Source organism: Acanthochromis polyacanthus, chromosome 3 (assembly GCF_021347895.1).
Source record: "Acanthochromis polyacanthus isolate Apoly-LR-REF ecotype Palm Island chromosome 3, KAUST_Apoly_ChrSc, whole genome shotgun sequence".
Lineage (NCBI taxonomy): Eukaryota > Metazoa > Chordata > Actinopteri > Pomacentridae > Acanthochromis > Acanthochromis polyacanthus.
In genome coordinates, this window is record NC_067115.1 from 10,342,468 (window position 1) to 10,361,243 (window position 18,776).

At 40.4% G+C, this 18,776-nt stretch overlaps 1 protein-coding gene across 1 annotated transcript; it reads right to left on the minus strand.

Annotated features, from left to right (window-relative positions):
• Window positions 1–2,519: 2,519 nt before the first annotated feature.
• noctb (nocturnin b) lies at window positions 2,520–11,360 on the minus strand. Its single transcript, XM_022197547.2, has 5 exons — window positions 11,210–11,360; window positions 7,009–7,154; window positions 6,740–6,914; window positions 3,530–3,861; window positions 2,520–3,453 (listed from the first exon to the last, which is right to left on the minus strand). The coding sequence occupies exons 1-5, from the start codon at window positions 11,220–11,222 to the stop codon at window positions 2,932–2,934; spliced, it is 1,188 nt and encodes a 395-aa protein (XP_022053239.1). The 5' UTR covers window positions 11,223–11,360; the 3' UTR covers window positions 2,520–2,931.
• Window positions 11,361–18,776: the final 7,416 nt, after the last annotated feature.

Genomic DNA, 18,776 nt, shown 5'->3' on the forward strand with positions numbered 1-18,776 from the left:
CTTTTGACAGAGGTTGTTCTATTGGTGAGCTATGAAGAAGAGTCAGACTTGGTCATATAATGAAGGATATGTGGAAGTCAGTTTGATTTTTGGTATGACATGAATCATTTTAATTGAATACTTACTGTGATAAATACCAGAGAATAACCACTTTTCTAATTTGTCTTGTTTTAGCTGCAGTTCATGCAATGTAAAATAGAATTGGCAAACAATAACATATTAATGCATTTTCTGCGACCGACCGAATACGTGTTGGGTCCCAAACACATTGTGCACTACTGCAGCTGCATGGATTTGCTCAGTGGGATTACTAACGTACAGCTCATAGAGTATAATCACAAAGCAAATTATTGAAAGGGTGGTGCTTCTTACAGTCGATTTAAATCCTAAACTTTGAACAGTTAGCAGTGAAGTGCTGCATAAGTGAGTATGATGATCTAGGAGGTTGACACTGAAAACTCTGAAAAGGCTTAAGGCTCAACATACCTCACTAAACCATTTGTAGTACAACCCGCTGGCCTCAGGATCCTCCAGGAGGAACTGGAAAACATTGCTGAGGAGAAGGATGTCCAGAATGACCTGCTTATTCTGCTGCCACCCAAACCTGACTCTGGATAGGTGGAAGAAAATGAAAAAATGGAAGTTACAAAGCACATGCAGTAATGTTTCAACAGATTGTAAATAAAAACAGGACAAACAAAGAATTGCAAAAGTAGTTTTCGTGTCTTCAAGCCGCTAAAGCAGCAGGCATGGGCAAACTATGGCCCCCGGGCCACATACGTCCCGTTGGGCTTTTCAATCCGGCCCGCGAAATATCCATCCATCCATCCATTCTCTATGCATGGCTTTATCCTCACCAGGGTTGCAGGGGGCGCTGGAGCCTATCCCAGCTGACTTGGGCGAAGGCAGGGGACACCCTGGACAGGTCGCCAGTCTGTCGCAGCGCTAGACAAACATTCACACTCACATTCACACCTACGGGCAATTTAGAGTAATCACTTAACCTCAGCATGTTTTTGGACTGTGGGAGGAAGTCGGAGTGCCCAGAGAAAACCCACGCATGCACAGGGAGAACATGCAAACTCCATGCAGAAAGATCCCTGGAAAGCCGGGACGTGAACCAGGGATCTTTTTGCTGCAAGGCGAAAGTGCTAACCACTACGTCACTATGCAGCCTGGCCCGCGAAATTATTTTGTCAATATTAGAATTGACGAAATTACAGTAAAGCCCACATTCATTCAAGACAGTCGAGCTGCACCCCTGCAGTACCCGACGTTTCTGTTGACACCACTAGATGGCGCGCTCCAGACACAAGTGACCTTTGTTGGTTTATTTTCTCTTCTTCTACGTTGAAGCTGCATTGAGCCCTGCCGTAACAATGAGTGGACCAAAGAAAAGTCGACAGTGAGTGTGTAGTGTTTCAGAAAGAACGGACTGCTAAATATTTTTTTCGCTCAAGTCCATTCAAAGGCTGTATGTCTTATTTGTAATAAAACCGTTGCGGTTTTTAAAGAATACAATGTCAGCCGGCACTTTTCCACGAAGCATGCTAACTACGCTAGCAACCAGTCAGCGCAAGAACGGACAGCTACGGCTCAGAGGCTGGCAGCCAGTTTACAGACTCAGGAAAGTACTTTTTTCTGTAAACTACGATTCAAGAGTCAAGCACGAAGGCAAGTTATTTGCGAGCTGTATTCGTTAGCAGTGGACGAAAGTAGTGACATAAAAGACACTGCTCAGCTTTTAATTTTTATTAGAGGGATTCATGAACATTTGAGACAACGGATGAATTTTTGACCATGGAAACCATGAAGGGGAAAACACGAGGAGAGGACTTGTAGGACAGGATGTCTGGGTCATGAGGAGGAAGCTGCCGTGATGTAAACTCGCCAATGTCACCAAGGATGGATCGGCAATCTCGACAGGAAAAACGTCGGGCCCTGAAAAGAATCCAGGATAAGGTGAAGGAGGAAAACCCTGAGCTGGATGTGATTTTCTTACGCTGCACAATCCACCAGGAAGCGCTCTGTAAGTCTGTTTTGCATCTTGATCATGTCGTGAAGTCAGTCATAAAACTCGTTAACTTTATATGAGCCAGAGGGCTTCAGCATCGTCAGTTCATTAAGTTTCTTGAAGAAATTTTGACACCAGACTTTGATGCGCTGGCAATAAAGGGTGACCAAAAACACTTCACTAAAACTGAATGCGAGTATTTTTTACTTTGTCAGTATTGTCTTTAACATGTAATTCATATTAATCTCCAATCCTGTCAAATTTCAAAAGTCAATGTGGCCCCTGAGCCAAAAAGTTTGCCCACCCCGTGCTAAAGCAAGTTGAGGTGAAGTAGAAATGTCAGAATAAATAAAACTATATGGATAGAAAGATACAACTATAGGTAAGCGAGAATTGTTTCTTTTCTTGGAAACAACCTTTTAAATCCCTTAATAAGTAACTTGCAAACTGACAAGAGCATAGTCAGAAATAGTAAATGGTAATAACAATCGAAACCTCCCAGACATCAAGCAAAACACTTTATTTACAATCTGTAGTACATTGGCAGTGTGAAGCAAACACTGACTATAGTTTGATGTAAGGATGATTTTAAAATCATAAGAACAAAAAAAGTACATTTGTGTGCAGTTTGAGTTTAGAAGTTGAAGGTAACTTGGTTCAGAAAACACTCATGTAGTATGGGGAAGGTAGCTGATACAGAGTGTATCTCTGTAAATTTAGTGTCTTAAATCACCCGACTCTTCAGTCCAGTCACAGTTATTAAACTTTCCACTCCGGTATCTCGGCCTCCTGTCTTTGTCTTCACCGTTTCATGTGGCTTCCTGTCTGGCTCCCTTCTTGTGGAGTGAACCGCACCAGGATCCAAACTCGACTCCACAGCTACATCACTTCTCGTGTCTTCATTCTTCGCCTCCTTCTCAGTCCTTCTCCTTGAAGCTGAAGTCACAAACCAGAGAGAGATGATCGGATGGATAGCTGAAGGACGGGAGCCTGTTTGGTCCGATTTCCTCCTCAGTGGGCATATCTAGAACAGCGTCCACTCTCAGCGTGTCCTGACTGTACCAGATGTAGTCCAGAGTGGAACAACATTCCCCTGTAGGCCGAATCTTCCACGTCGTGTACTCCGGCTCTGTCAGACCATCTTGGCTGAGCTTCTTGTAGGCCGAGTCCAAACCGAGAGGTGAAGTGGCGAACCGCCGGTACACCTCCTCTGTTGGCACTGCGTTGAAATCTCCACAAATGAGCAGAGGAATGTCGGTGTTTGGTTCACCTGCAGGTCCACTGGAGTGTTTCTGGACTAGATTCTGCAGGTGGCGAAGGAGATCAGAACCCTGAGCGCTGCGGAGCCACTCCCAGCCAGAACGAGCCTTCAGGTGGGTCACGGCCACGCACAAACACCTGCCTGTGGTCCGACATCGCAACGTGGTCACTACGGCAACCTGTGGCAAGAAAGCGTCGGATTAGAGGTGTGTCTGAGTGGATTTTTATGTGAGAATCGCATGAAATTTTACCCACTTGATTGGTTGGAATCCTTATGGCGGAGAGTCGTATGTTCACGCTGTCCAGGAGCTCGAATCGTGACTGGTCAAAGAACAGCGCACAGCCGTCGGGGCCATTGTTGCCCTCCACGTCCAGGCAGGGAGACCAGGGTTTGGGGCAGAAGTGGCTGCTGTAGCCCAGGCCTGCCAGGACTGGCTGGAAGGTGTCATAGTAGTGGTCGACTTCCTGTAGGCACAGGATGTGAGGTCGGTAGGTCAGGATCTCCTCCAAGATGAGGTACTTTCTTCTGGACCAACTGAGGGCCTCCAGGGGACACTGGACAAAACTGTCAAGTCCTTCACCCAGAGCTGAAGGAGAGGAGAAACAAAGAATGAAATCTGACTTCAGTACATTTCAAGTATCATGAGATATGCAGCTTAATGCCAGTGAGCCACCTTTGCCGAAGAAGCTGTTGGTCCTCTCAAACAGCTCACACCCACCAAGACCAGAAGCTCTGAAGGTGCTCTTTATTATGGAGCACCAGGATGGTAGCAGCAGATCCTTTAAATTCAGTAAACTGTGAATGAGCTGCTGTAAAACAGACTTATTCTGACACGCTGCCGCTGGTTCCTCTTTAAATCACTATTGGATGGTACTACACTGATGGCTACATGTTTTAGAGGTGGTCTGATACAGCTGTCTGGTCATAAGTACAGTTTTGGAAATGATTACTGAACCACCTATCGTTTTCTTTACAAAGTCTACACAACAGGCTTTAAACACTGAAGATTTTGTTTGAATTTTATCATAGTGGTTAAATAATTATAGTATATTACAGTAGACGTGAAGAAAATCTCAATGTTTCGAACCTTTACAAATTTCAATGTTGACATTAGATAGCATTTTTTAAAACCACCATTTTATGTATGAGCTTTAATTTGGATCATATGTTGACATCACATTATTACTTTTAAGCTTCAGTGTACCGCCGGCGGTACACCTACTAATTTGCATAGGAATTTCAGGAATGTCCGACGGGTGCAAACGCGATTATACAAACACTATACACCGATGGAAAGCTTAGATTCTCATGAATCCGCCGGTATAAACCACTTTCAGATGCGATTACCACAGCGGGTGAGAAAAACACATTTGTCCGACAAAAACGAATATTCATCCATCCGTTCTCTATACACGGCTTCAAAGCACACAGTGCGACTCACATTTCCGGGTTTATTATTACACACAAAAAAAAGATTCCACAAAAAACGGCCATAATCCAACCTTTTACATCAGATGACACAAGCCAGTAAACTATTTTGTCCAAAACATGTCCTGAAGTCGGTATAAAATCCCCGAATCGGTCGTTTTCAAGGAAATGCACCTCCCGATGCGCGTCCAATATTCCCCGTATTTTTCGTAATTTTTTTTATTTAAAAATAGAATATTAGCGATTTTTTGTACTGAAAACGGCTGGAATTGACTGAAGCTTAAAGGGTTAAAATCAACAAAATTGCAAGATGACGATGATCTTGATGCTTAACGATGAGTGATGCAGGAAGAGAGCTGTCTCTAACAGGCTTGGGATGAGGAAAAAAACTGTCAGATTTACTCTAAGGAGAAAACAGTCTAGTTGTACCTCAAACCACAAATGGAGACAGAAAACACTGATCGTAGTGTCCTAATAATAATTTCCAAAGCTGTACGTGGCTTTTGTCATAGGCAGGTATCTAACTGCCCATGACTACTTGCTCTACAAATATCTCAGAGCTCAACATGTGCCATTTTTTTAGACTTTGACATAATGATCTCTACACATTTCAGCATTGCAAAACTGGGCAGTTTTTCTTGAAAAGATATGTTCAAATCCTGAGCTAATAATTGCTACTAAATTTGTAGAGGTGGTGTTAATAAAATCAGCATTTATAGGTGTTCTTGGCCACTTGAGGGCAGCAGGAGCAGGTGTAAACCATAGACTGTACAAGTTACTGATGTAACATCCGCCTTGTGGTGTGTTGCAATCATGTTACACCCGTGATAAACTGCTGAATTTCCCACATGTGCTCACATTGCTGCTGCCACTGCTAGCCTCATCTATACATCTTTGAGTTTGCTTTTGAAAATCAATAATACCATATTCTATTATCTATTTGATTTATATATTTAATTTAAATTGAGTTTATCCTAATTCAGAACAAGACAGAGCACTAAAAATACACTGGTCTTTACACAATGTTACGTTCACTTCTCAACGTGATGTAATTACAGCCTTCACTGGGTTTTTGCTGTGACTCTACAGCACATATGTGGCCTCCGCTTTGCCCTCCAACCTTCTGAACCCCCAAGCAGGTTCTAGATGTTTTTTGTCTGCCACTATTTCACTGCCCCTTTATAGAAACGGCACACAATGGCTGGTTGTACAGAGAACTTTGAAACTCTTTTGCGCAGTATGCCACAGTTAAAATGTCATAAATCACAGAAAAAAGAAAACAGGTTGAAGTTCTTTGATTATTTGTTTTACAAGAAATTGTAAAACCAGGAACAAGATGAACAACATTTTTCAAAGTGCCCATGAGTGTTACCAGCACTGGAAAAACTGATGACCCTACATACTAAAGATATTTTACTTCTTTCTTTTAAAATTTGTTTCCATAAGTGTCTCCTATCTGCTCTGTGTAAAGACAGCCTCTAGTTCAGCCTAAAAGTCAGATTTTTTTGTCATATGACTGTTTGTCACAGCTGAATCAGTCATGGCTCTGTGGTTGTGCCGATAAGCGCAGAATTCTTAGTTTTCGCACAGTTAGTGCAAATGGTTTATCTTGGGTGACTTTTAAAACAACAAATGTAAAATAAAGTGATTTTCAGATAATTTCTTGGCAGAATGAAGGAGCATCAGAAAGCTGAAAATCTGATGATGTGTCTGTTTTTACAGTTTCTGGCTCTGACAAATACTGTCCTTTTGGTGATTTTTTTTAAGACAGCACACATTCTAGACTTGCAAACAGGTTAGGGGGTTAAAGAGGTTTAGCTTTTACTAAAATAAACACAGACAAACAGATGAGACTTGATATCTAAAATTACACAGAATGTGTGAAAAAATGACCAGGAATAAGGACGAGTGTATGATTTAAGTGCTTTTATCATCATGGCTCACTGAACTTGCCTTATATCTGTTACTAGAAGCATCTGAGCCTACAGTTCTTGGTGATGTGGTGTCAGACAGTGTTCAGTGTAAAGGGAATCTACCTTGGGCTAGTATGTTCCACTGCATCACCCTGATGGGGCTGCTGGAGGTGCTGTCTCCATCACTCAGGCAGATGAGCTTCCTGTGGAAGCGAGCTGGTCGATCCCTGAGGGCCTCCTGACACTGTCGAAGCAGATCCACTGGATCAGGGCGACATAAAGGAGACCCTGTCTGCTCCTGCAAGGCAACGTGATGTTTACGTTTAGACATTTATCCACATGAAATCACTTCCTTAAGGTAAATGTAGTCAGAACAGAAGAGAAAGGGCAACCTGGCAGAAATCTGGATCCAGGTTTGTGTTTGCAGGCTGGTGAGGGTCCAGGTGGGAGGGAGGGAGGGGCAAAGGAGAGCTGGTGCTGCTGAGGGTCTGAGTCAGGGTTCTGTACAGCCGGGTGGCTCCTCCACCCATCGGACACACTGTGAGGAGGAAAAACAGGGATTATGAGGCAGTGATAGGATGGAGAAAATTCAACAGTCAATGATGATACTACATCAGCGTTAATAACTGAAGCGAACACACATCTGTGTTTTTATTTCTATGGCAAACACAGCCTCTGGTGAGCAGGTGGTGCCGTTTTCAAAATCCTTCCAAATGCTCAGATCGGATGATTTTTTTACTGTGAGGATATCACCACCTCAAACGTCACTGCTGCTTCATCATTTGGAGCAGCATAATGGAGACAAATCCCTGCTTTTTAAACACTTACCAGATAACTAAAGTGTTTCTGATTTGACTCCCACAATGACAGTGAGGCTGCAGCTCTACTCACCTTTTATCCTCCTTCAACAACATCTGTTGGCTCACATGTGAGCTGAATCACTAAAGCGAGCTAAAAATAAGACTGTGCTTCCTAATTACTACTAAAGAGTGATTTTAGCGGAGTGGATAACACATTGTTTGCCACATCTCATCTTGATCTTTACTATGTATCAGTTCAAACCTGAAATTGCAAGAAATATTTTTTCTTTTCAAGGGCAATGGCAATATTAATATGTATCAAGCGTCACGAATGCACGTGATCCTTTTTTGAGATTAAAAAAGGATCACAATAAGAAAACAAATATAAATGAGCCAAAAAAGTTCCCACTGATATAAAAGCTATTTTCTTAAAAGCAAAGAACATCAAAAAAAAGAAAAAACAGATAAATGTGAGAGCCCAGATGGAAAAAGTACTCAGAACCTAGTCACCAGCTGACCTGAGATGGCCTGTGAGCTCATATGGGGTAAGCAGATCTGATACTGTGAATTAATATCAACGCGAAAACAAGTTGTAAAGGCTGGCATTACTGTTACAGCGTAAGTGCAACATACAGCTGCTTGTTTACAGTCCAGCAGACAGGGGCTACTTTGTTATTTATGTGGATCAGAGGTCTTTAAGGGTCCTAGCATCTGGGATTCATCCTTGGACCTGTATGGGTTCCTGGTTGGGTCCTGTTACCTTCCATCTCTTTTTAACTGGACCCAACCACAACCCGACTAACCACATAAATTGTAGGTTCAAATTCACAGTTTATGTGGTAGTCGGGTCCTGGTTGGGTCCTGTTACTTTCCAAGATTTAACGTTTGACTACATGTAGGCCTAATACTGCATTCAATGGCAACTTGAACATACAACAAGTATTATTTATCTGCTTTCAAAGTCTGTATCACGTTTGCAAGTACAAAAGGGTCCACTAGGGTCTACGTGACGCAAATTCTGACATCAAAGTTCCAAGAACTGCTAAAATTTTTTAAAGTCATACTTCTGCTTTCACCACGGACATAAAGTTTTGTGTATTTGACTAATGTGCAGATGTGTAGAAATTAGGCAAACCAGCTTTAACAAGAAGTTTTTGTCAGACGATTACTTTTTAAGATTACATCAGATGTTTTTGCTGAACACTTCTGTGTGTCTGTTGTTTCTGGACACTAGATGAATGCACATCCAATATTCACACTGTTTTACTGTTTTAGTTGTGTTTTGATACAGCTGCTAAATGTTACACTGTATTCTACTGCTAATACCAGCTCACTACTCTGTTACAAATAAACTTTCAGCATTGAAAATCTAACTGGTATTCATACTTTAATGTATAAGCAGAATTTCACTGTCGCAGTTGATTGAACGAGAGGTCATTTCAAACTATTTTATCCAAAACCAGTGCAACTGATAATTATTTTCAATATGGATTATTATTACTGATTAAGTCAGAGAGGCCAGACTGAGATGGTTCGGACATGTCCAGAGGAGAGAGAGTGAATATATTGGTAGAAGGATGCTGAGTTTCCTACTGCCAGGCAGGAGGCCTAGAGGCAGACCAAAGAGGAGGTTTATGGATGTGGTTAACCCGTTGCGCTTCACCGGCCCGCCCGCGAGACACTGTGAGATCTGCATAAGCATTTCTTTAAATGTCTGAAGCTGCAAACGCGATTATACAAACACTATACACCCATGGAAAGCTTAGATTCTCATGAATCCGCCGGTAAAAACCACTTTCAGATGTGATTACCACAGCGGGTAATATAAACACATTTCTCCAACAAACAACAAATAACATAAACAGCACAACTTACCTTTGAAGGCTCATAACGAGTCACAGATGAAAATATTCCACAAAAAACAGCCATAATCCAACCTTGGACATCCAGACAAAACAAGCCAGTAAAATACTTTGTCCAAAACGTGTCTTGAAATCAGTAAACAATCCACAAATAGCTAGTTTTCGTGAACGTGCACCTCGCGCTGCGCGTCCCATATTTGGGATAGGCTACAGCACCCCCGCAACCCTAGTGAGGATAAAGCGGTGTATAAACAATGGATGGATGGATATTAGCGAACTTCAGTAGAAATTTCAGGCGGAATTGACTGCAGTGTATAGGGCTACAGAGGACATGAAGGTAGGTGGTGTGAGAGAAGAAAATGCAGCAGACAGGGTTAGATGGAGGCAATTGATTCGCTGTGGCGACCCCCGAAGGGAAAAGCCGAAAGGAAAAGACTAAGATTACTGATTTTTTTCTTCATTAATCAATTGACTGCTTGGTCTCTAAAATATCTGAAAATAATGAGAAGGTACTAAAATAGCAGATTTTCTGCCAATTAGTGAACTGATTATTTGACTAATGATTTCAGGTTGTATGAACCATTGATTAGTTTAATTACCTACAAAGTATCCTGTTTTGTAAGCTCTTCATACATTTTGTGTGCAAAAGTGTACATGCAGTGAAATACTTCCCTCTTAGATGCAGTTAAAGGAGTAGAAGAAGAAAGTGCCATCAAAAGAAAAGATAGGTGCATATACCTCAAATCTGTACTACATGAGTAAATGTGTTTAGTGACATTCCACCACTGCAGCAGTGAGAACGAATCAAACAATGAGCTTAAAGTGAAAAAGAGCTACAACTGCATAAAGCTAAGGGGAGCTGCAGAGATGGATTATTTTTATATATTGATCAGGGTTTACAAGCAACACCTTCCACATATGCAGTGATCTGATCCATTAATGATCTTAAAATTTTATTATAGCGACTTTAAAATTATTCCTATCGTTGGTCTTTTCAATACAACAGCACTGAAAGGAGGCAACTTTCAATTTTAAATCATAGGTTGCAGAGGCCACACCCTGCTGGATAATAAGCACCGTGGCATGTGTTCACATAAACACACACATGCACAGACACCATCTGTTCGTCTACTTTGTACCTCCATGACTATTTAACATGGTGTCTGTGTTTGGCAACACTGAACTGCAGTAGGCCAAACTGAAGTGGGTCAAACTGATTGTTTGTTTTGCCAACAGACATTAGGTCTATGCAAATCCAAAAGCTGCAGTTGCTAAATAATATTAATTACACTATTGTTTTAAATGCAATGCTAACTGTTTTCCTTTGCAGCAAGATAACTGCAACAACAACAACCAAATGTTTGTGTAATTTAAGTCAGATTTGAGCTTAAATGTTCTAAAAGCAGGAGTACTTTAATCAATTATGTTCCAGTTCATTGCTTGCTGCAGACACATTAAATCAAAAACTGAGTCTTTCGGATCTGTATAAAAATGTTGAGTGCTAATATGTACAGAACTGAGTGACCTCTGCACTATCAAACAAATCCGGGTTTCTCTCCTGGACCAGAACTATATGACTATAAAAGGATGTGATAGATATACTTTGACCACTGGATGTTTAAGTTGTGTTCAGTACTCGTTTATACATTTAAAACTAAATCCAGTGCATTCAGATTAATCAGAACAGACATAGTCACTGTTTCACCTGATATGTTATAACAACACAAACATGGTTTATCTGCATACATGCCACCACAGCTAGTTTGGTAATTAGATTCCCACACTCTGCTCCATTGCACCATCAGATATGCAGAACTTCGACACCTTCATTCTCTGATAGGCTTTGGTAAAATGACACCAGTGTATATATAGTCTACTAAGCATCCAAACATCCAACATCTACAATAAGAAAAAGAATAGCTGCCTCTTACCCATAGTCTCCATCACTGTCCACTTCAGTAAAATGTCCTGTCTTCTTTTATTTTTAGCTGTCAGCGATTTGAAGCTAAGTGTTTTCACTACGTCAGAAAACAGTAACAGATGTGTTGTCTGTGTGTGAATGCAGAAATCTGACTTCTCACTGCTGCCTATAAAGCCTCAGGGAGGAAGAGAGAGGGAGAGAGAGATTAGGAAGCATAGACGTCACCAGGCCATATGGAGTATTACAGGTCATGTGGTGGTGAGGGAGAGAGGGATACACTGCGCAATCCAAACCGCTGCTTTCAACACAAGTTGGCTTTGTGGCAGACAAATGACTGACAGATTCATTATACTGACTTGGCACGCCCTCGCTTTAATACTGAGCTTCACATCCTCGCAAGAGCACTCTGAAATGGAAGGACAAAGCAGAGGATAGGTAATTTTATAAGGTTTAGTATGTTAATGATTTCTACTCATTCGCTACATAACAGTCAGTGCATGAGTGAATGTGCATGTGAGGGTTTTGCAACAATTACTTCCCCAGTCTGCATGGTGTAACAGCACCCACGTTGGTCTGATTACATTTTACTAACATCACGACAGTGTTATTTTCCGTGTAGTATACTGTAGTTTTCCAAATTCATAAAACAAAACTTACTAATATCCTGGTTTGGAATCAAAGCTGGTCATTTTATCTACAGTTTGAATAAGAATAATGGCCACAACACTGAGGGCATAAAATTTTAGACATTTATAAAAGGATAAATATAACAAATACACTACCAGTCAAAAGTCTGGACACACCTTCTCATTCAGTGGTTTATCTTTGATTATTTTCTACATTGTAGATTAATACTGAAGACATCAAAACTATAAAAGAATATATATGGAATTATGTTATAAACAAAAGTGTTAATCTTCAGTATTAATCTACAATGTAGAAAATAATGCAAATAAATCAAAAGCATTGAATGAGAAGGTGTGTCTAAACTTTTGACTGGTATGTATATTAGGCTGTATCGTGACAAATAGGAAAATCTTTACATTTATGAAACAGCACTCCTGCTGTTTTCCACAGTCTCTGCACTTGGCCTCTGAACTACCATGTGCCTTATGCAACAAGAGAGAATGAGATGAGTGATGAGAAACTGTCAGCACTGTCAGTGAGTGAGCGGTGGAAGACCCTTCATTAACACAACATGAAGGTTGTTCGATAGTTTTATTTAAATGCACTGGGTGCAAACTATGCAGGGACGCATTCAAGAGGGGGCAAGGGGTCCACATTCAGATCTGATAGGTTGAGTTCATTCACTGAAACTCCACTGTCCAAATTTCAGTTAAAGCAAATAGGGTGTTCTAGTGGAAGTGAAAGCATTTTGATGACTATTTTGGCACACGTCCACAGGATATATCAATTTAATGCTGCCCATTTATTGTCTATTTAACAACACTACAATGCATTCTGCTTTCACTTTGAGAGATGAGGCATTGCTTTGCTTGGTCCTCATTAACATACCATATCCTGTTCAACGATGGAGAATGAGATGAGTGAAGAGAAGCTGACAGCACTGCGAGTTTTAACCAAAGTGACACACATCTACTCTCAGACGTATGTCGCTTTGGATAAAAACGTCTGCTAAATGAAACTGTAGAATTGTAGAATATACACAAAGTTGACGTCTAGGTTACTTTATACAAATCAGTAGCATTGAGTATGATCTGACAGCTCTGGAAACATAAGAAAAGCTTTTAAATCAAGAATTGTTCATTTTAAATGAAGACAGATTCAGCAACCACATGGCTTATTCACACCTTGAATGTTTCAAAAACACATTTTGGTGAACTGTTTTGGCATTAAAGAGAGAGTTTACAAGCCAGTTGCCATGTTTGTCCAGTTTGAAATCCAGGAGCAGGCAGCCTCTGAGTTAAGTGTCATCCAATCAGATGCAGCCAACAGCCATAAAAGCTTGAAGCATGTGTTGGTTTTTGTTGGAAGCAGCTGTTAATCATCCATTGTGACATGGTTGAATGTGAGCATCAAGTGTCCGATGTTAGGAAGCATTGTGATGCATTGCATCTATAAATGCTCCTTCAGACACAAACCATAAGGACTTCAGATAGCAGCAGCCAATCTGCCATGTGTCCCATTAGACAGCACGGGACACACAGGCTTCATTCAGAGATCTATAAAACTAAACTATATTAGTGCAGTATGTCAGAAAAAACGTCCCACTATATAATGTGTCAAATACAGTATGCCAAAAATACCTTGAACTTTGGCAACCCAAAGTAACAAAATGTTAAATGCGCCTGCAGGACCAGTAACATTCACTAAAAAACGAACCATATATATCATTGTGACTTCTTAACTCTCACCATGTTGCCCATTACGTAAGCAGTAATGGGCAACCTTCAATCAACAATCATTTAATCAGTAACACAAAATGAACTCAGTGATATCATTGCAAGCACTGAAACAGGTCACGCAATCACTCAACACAAATCGCTCCAGTAGTGTAGATTATCAGACACAAGGCCATGGCCATGCTGTCCTAGCACGCTGGCTATTATGCATTAAGCATCAAAGACTTTTTCATGGTGGCCACGTCCTAACTAAACTCCAACAATGCTGTCCGTTTGCCTACACAGAACTGCTGGTAGTCTGTGTGACCACTTCCTCAACTCGCTACAGTGTCACAATAAGAGGCTCCACCTGGTGGCACAACCAGGTGCTACAGCTATTGTACAACACATTTCCTAAGATGCTTGTCCTCTGTTTTTACCATATTTGGTAATATACTTTTGATCGCTTAAAAAAAATTAACTCAAATCAACTAACACTTATCATTAACAATCTAAGTTATGACTTTTGTGTGCCACCCCAAGATATTCAGCGGCTAGCTTTCAAAAATAATATAACGAAAACACAAAGTTCTGCTGCATAAACCAAATCCAGGCCTGGTTCACTACAGCCCCCATAACAGGAGACTGTGGCCAGCAGGTACTGACATGTGCCCTTGTAAAAACACCTACAACTCTGGGTCTTTCACCACCTCTACCTAAACAACGCATCCTTGGTGGCCTGCTGTGAGGAGTGACAGATTTTTCGTCAGGATGTGAGCAGAAACCTGTGCAGGGTCCTGGGCAGCTGCTATAAACTTTATGCAGTGCGATGGCTCTCAGTGCAGCTTCATGTTTTGCTTGCTTTCTTTATTATATATTTATGAAGGTGAGATCAACAGAATGCTAATAAAGACCTACATTTCATTTCTCTGCACTAAAAACATGTCAGCACATCAACGTGGATGCTTGAGTGACTACACAGAATCAAAATAAGGAATCATCATGAGTATTCTGCAGAGAGCTCTGTCTGAGCTACTGGTTGTGCTAGGAATACATAAAAGACAAATTTCTGCACTTGTAGATACTCAAAGAATTCCCATGTTTTATGAGCAGAGACAAATCCATATCAGGCCTCTATCTGTAAATCCCCTTAATCCAGCTGAATAGAGTCAAAGAGCGAGGAGTGTTTTCCTTTCCATGCTGTTGCTTTGACGTCAGTGTTCTGACGTACCGATTGGACAGCATTGTGATAAAAAACTGGAGGCTCTGCTGACCTGTGAGTGGTGACTCATGTCTGTAAGCTCAAGACCTCGACTTTTATCATGAGCGATATTTTATTTCTACAGTACGGAGGATGTTTTGAAAGCAGCAAAACCACAAACTACTAACAGACTGAACCTTTGCTGATAATGTGCATGCATGCTACAGTGACTCACATCCTGTGGACAAAGTCTTGTGGCTCCAGGCAGAATGATTTATTTTAGTGGGGTGGTCGGGTGCACTGGGCTGTGTGTAGGAGATGTGATTGTTTGTAAATGTGTGTATACAGTATGTATGAGTGAGTGAGAGTGTCACTGTATCCTTCAGTGGCACATTGACATTTCCACATTGAAGGTCAGCTGCTTCATTACAATATGCGAGTGGGTTTTGTGCATGTGAGTGTGGGTCTGAGAGCAGCTGAAACGGCTTCACTGTGTCTATTTGTGACACATCTTTCCCTGCTGGCACTGCCATATACAGCAGATCATCATACACATTTGACAGATTTTTTCCTGATTGCTGATTTACTAATCATAGGAAAAAATACAGAAAAGTTATAATGTAAAATGCCACTCAATAAAATACAGGGCGAAAGTGCAAATGATGAATATATCTGTCATTTACAGGTAGCACTTAGTTTTACTTGTCAGAAATTTGTCATGTCATTTGCCCCGGATGGAGCTATAAGGATCAAGGAGTGACACCTAAACTAATAACACGTTTTACAAACGGCAAATAAGCAATAGTTTATTTATGATTTCAGTCAATGTGTGGTGATTTTTTTTCTAACTACAGAACTTATGGTACAAAAAAATGTGCCGTCATTTTGGTTGGCCACTTGTTGCCACATCTTGGTAGCTACTTTAATGATAGGTCTATGTATCGTCTAGTCATAGGAAGCACCCATGTGCACAACAATGCTAACATTCTTATGAGAGACAGCAAAGCCAAAATGTCTTGGTCATAAAAAACTTGATACAACCAGAAATATATTTACAGATTTTTGCAGTTAAATCTGTATTCTGACAGCCTTGATTAGGCTCAAGGCTTAACAAATGATTTAACTGTAGCTTATAAACTGTTGACTCTCTGTGTGACAGTTCATCTGTGAAGTGTTAGATCCTGACCGATCCCTTCATTCATGTCAGGGATAATTTACAATATGAAGTAATTCACAAGGTTACTGCTGTTGTACGTAAATGTATACAACTCTCTCTCTCTTTGGAGATGCTCATATGGATCCTGCTGCTGTCTGGTGTTGCAGGAAATTAATACATCCAGAGGAAAACCACTTACAAAAAGCTGGAAGCAACAAACTAACCTTCAGCTCCTAATGTTTCGTTAAACTCATTACTTTTGAGCCTCGATAATCTGACCCGTTTGCCTCCATCATCCATGAAGCTTTATGGTAAATTCGTTGGGGTTTAACTCAGCATACATGAATGGTGTTCTTGTGATTTGGAGAGGTCTGTGTACATGCTTCAACAACTAAATGCATTTACTCTGTGTCTTAAGCCTTACTCAACCATTCCACTAGCGTGAACAAACCAACACTACAGGGCTCCATCTGATAGGACTAATGTTTGCATGCTGAGTGTGAATGCATGATGTCTGTAAATAATATGATTTTTCTAGCAATGGTAGCATTTCAGAAAGTCATGTATGATTTCTTTAATGCGTATGTAAACTGAGCAATGACGATGGAAATGTTTACGCCGCAAGAATAATCTATACTCGTCTGTAGCTGTCAGACATTTATCAGGTCCCATAGACACTACATTTTATAGTACTGCAAAATCCCCACTTCCTGGACTATTATCTTTGACACTACACATGTACCGTGAATATTTGCACATTTAAATGACTCATATTTGTACATCCTGGCACAAATTGTGAAGCGTCTTCTATCAAAAACAGTCACTTTTAATCTTCATGTACTGTATACATTTTCCTTGTTTTAAGTAATTTTCAAAATGTGTTCCTCAACTTGCAGTACTTGTTTTTACTTTTCTCTCTCACCTTTTTTAGGACTCCGAAAACGAACATGGCAGAGTTATGTGACGATCAGGGTACATTTGTCTGTTTATCTGTGTGCAAACATTACTAAAAATGGACAAATGGATTTAGATGAAATTTTCGGGGAAAGTTAGAAATGACACAAAAACCAACTGATTAGATTTGGCAGTGATGCGGCTTTCTAGTCTGGATTTGTTAAAGATTTCTGTATTACTGCGAGATAGTGGCACTGCATCATATGACAACAAGTGAACAGTAATTCAGCTCCCTGTTGATGATCACGATTGCGATCCTACTACAAATCCAACGTTGTGGACTTATCAGGACTTATCTGTCGTAAATCATACAACAACTGAGCAGCCTGGCAGAGCACTGCGCTCTCCAAGTGCTTTTCTTGTTGTCATTGTTATGCTAATTGCCAATTAACATGAAACACATGAGGTTTATGGTTTGCAGTATTTGCTCAAAAATCAAAGTGCTCAACAGTAATTTTACAAATTTGACCTGACAATGCTCTGTATCACCAAGGTGATAATCTATTGGAGGGGACGTGGGGTCTGAATTAAATTCGATGACAACCCAACAACAATTCTGGCATATTTCTGTCTGGACCAAAGCTGTGAATTGGTATGGCTTGGGGGAAAAAAAAAAGTTTCACATAACTGAATGACTGTTAAGTTTGTTTACATTTGCCACACAATGTAAGTAAAGGCTGGGAGTGAAGCCAGAATCAGAATTACAGCGAGCAGTGCACTTAAAAATCCATTAAAGCCGGGTCTTACCTGTAAGAATCTTAGCGTATGTGTTAAGTCTCGCAGTAATACATGTGCAGACATACTAGCAAGTACATCAGTGTGATATTTTGGGCACCTTACGTGTAGTGTGTGACTTTACTCTTTGCCTTAAGACAGGCAGCTTCCTTCAGCTGTTAAACTGAGCAAACACAAACTACAATCCTGCTGATTACCGTCAAACGAGCTGTTAATCAGTGACAGTAAAGAAGACAGTGATAACTTGTTATCTGAAGATGTGACCCACATTAGCCTGATTTGATCACACACTGTGTCTTGCATTGTATTGTATTTTCAGAGCCCCAAAAAGCCCTTAGCTTGCAGTATTACCCAGACTGGTGCGTCAATGTTTTAGTCTGTGTTAAAAGTGGCATTTGTTTAAAAGTGTGAACAGTATGTGAGAATACAGAAAATCCATTTAAAATTGAACAAAAGCACTGGGCCATTGCAGAATATGATATCAGAACCGGCTATCCTTCCCATCTTAAGTCATTAAACATCTTCTTCATCCATCTTTTACACAGAGTTATTGGTTATTATAACAATATTTTTCTGTCAAAAACAAAGAAATAAAATTAAAGATTTCCTTGTCCTGCACTCTGGAAAATTAAGTCAGCCACACCTCTGATCTGCATTTTGGGTGGCAACACTGTTTTCTCTCATTTTTCAAAGCCATTAATGGTGTAAAATTATATTAGCAGAATGTTACTATTTAAAAGTATTAGATACTTGATTGGTTCCTTTACTTTTTCTGAATTATGAAAGGACCTGGGACTCTTAGCTTTGAGAGGAAGATCTCCAAATCAGGGAGAGTCTGAACATAGTGCGTTTTGCATATTTCACCTGAATAATCAAGTTGTAATTGGTATTACACTGAAAAGATCAGTTACAACTCAGAACACACAAAGCTAATTGGACTTGATCCATTAAAAACTTGTGCCTTAAAAACTTTTCACATCCCAAAGCGAAGCCGTTTTAAGCTCAGCTGACTGTAAAACTACAAAACATTAAGAAAACAAACCAGGTTTTCCAATGATAAACAAACACATGTTCTTAAGCTGAACTTAAGTCACAATCATCAAGAATATTTTCTTGCGACAAAAGCAACAAAATGTGCTGTACAAACTGTGCTTTGTGATGCAACATCTCAGAACAGAACAGCTTGTGT

What these genes read in the sequence shown, in the direction of transcription:
- noctb (XM_022197547.2), bottom strand. An exon ending in GTGGAACATACTAGCCCAAG is followed by an intron (nt 3,862 to 6,739) that starts GTAGATTCCCTT and finishes CCTCTCCTTCAG; the next exon opens with CTCTGGGTGAAGGACTTGAC. An exon ending in TAAGGATTCCAACCAATCAA is followed by an intron (nt 3,454 to 3,529) that starts GTGGGTAAAATT and finishes TTCTTGCCACAG; the next exon opens with GTTGCCGTAGTGACCACGTT.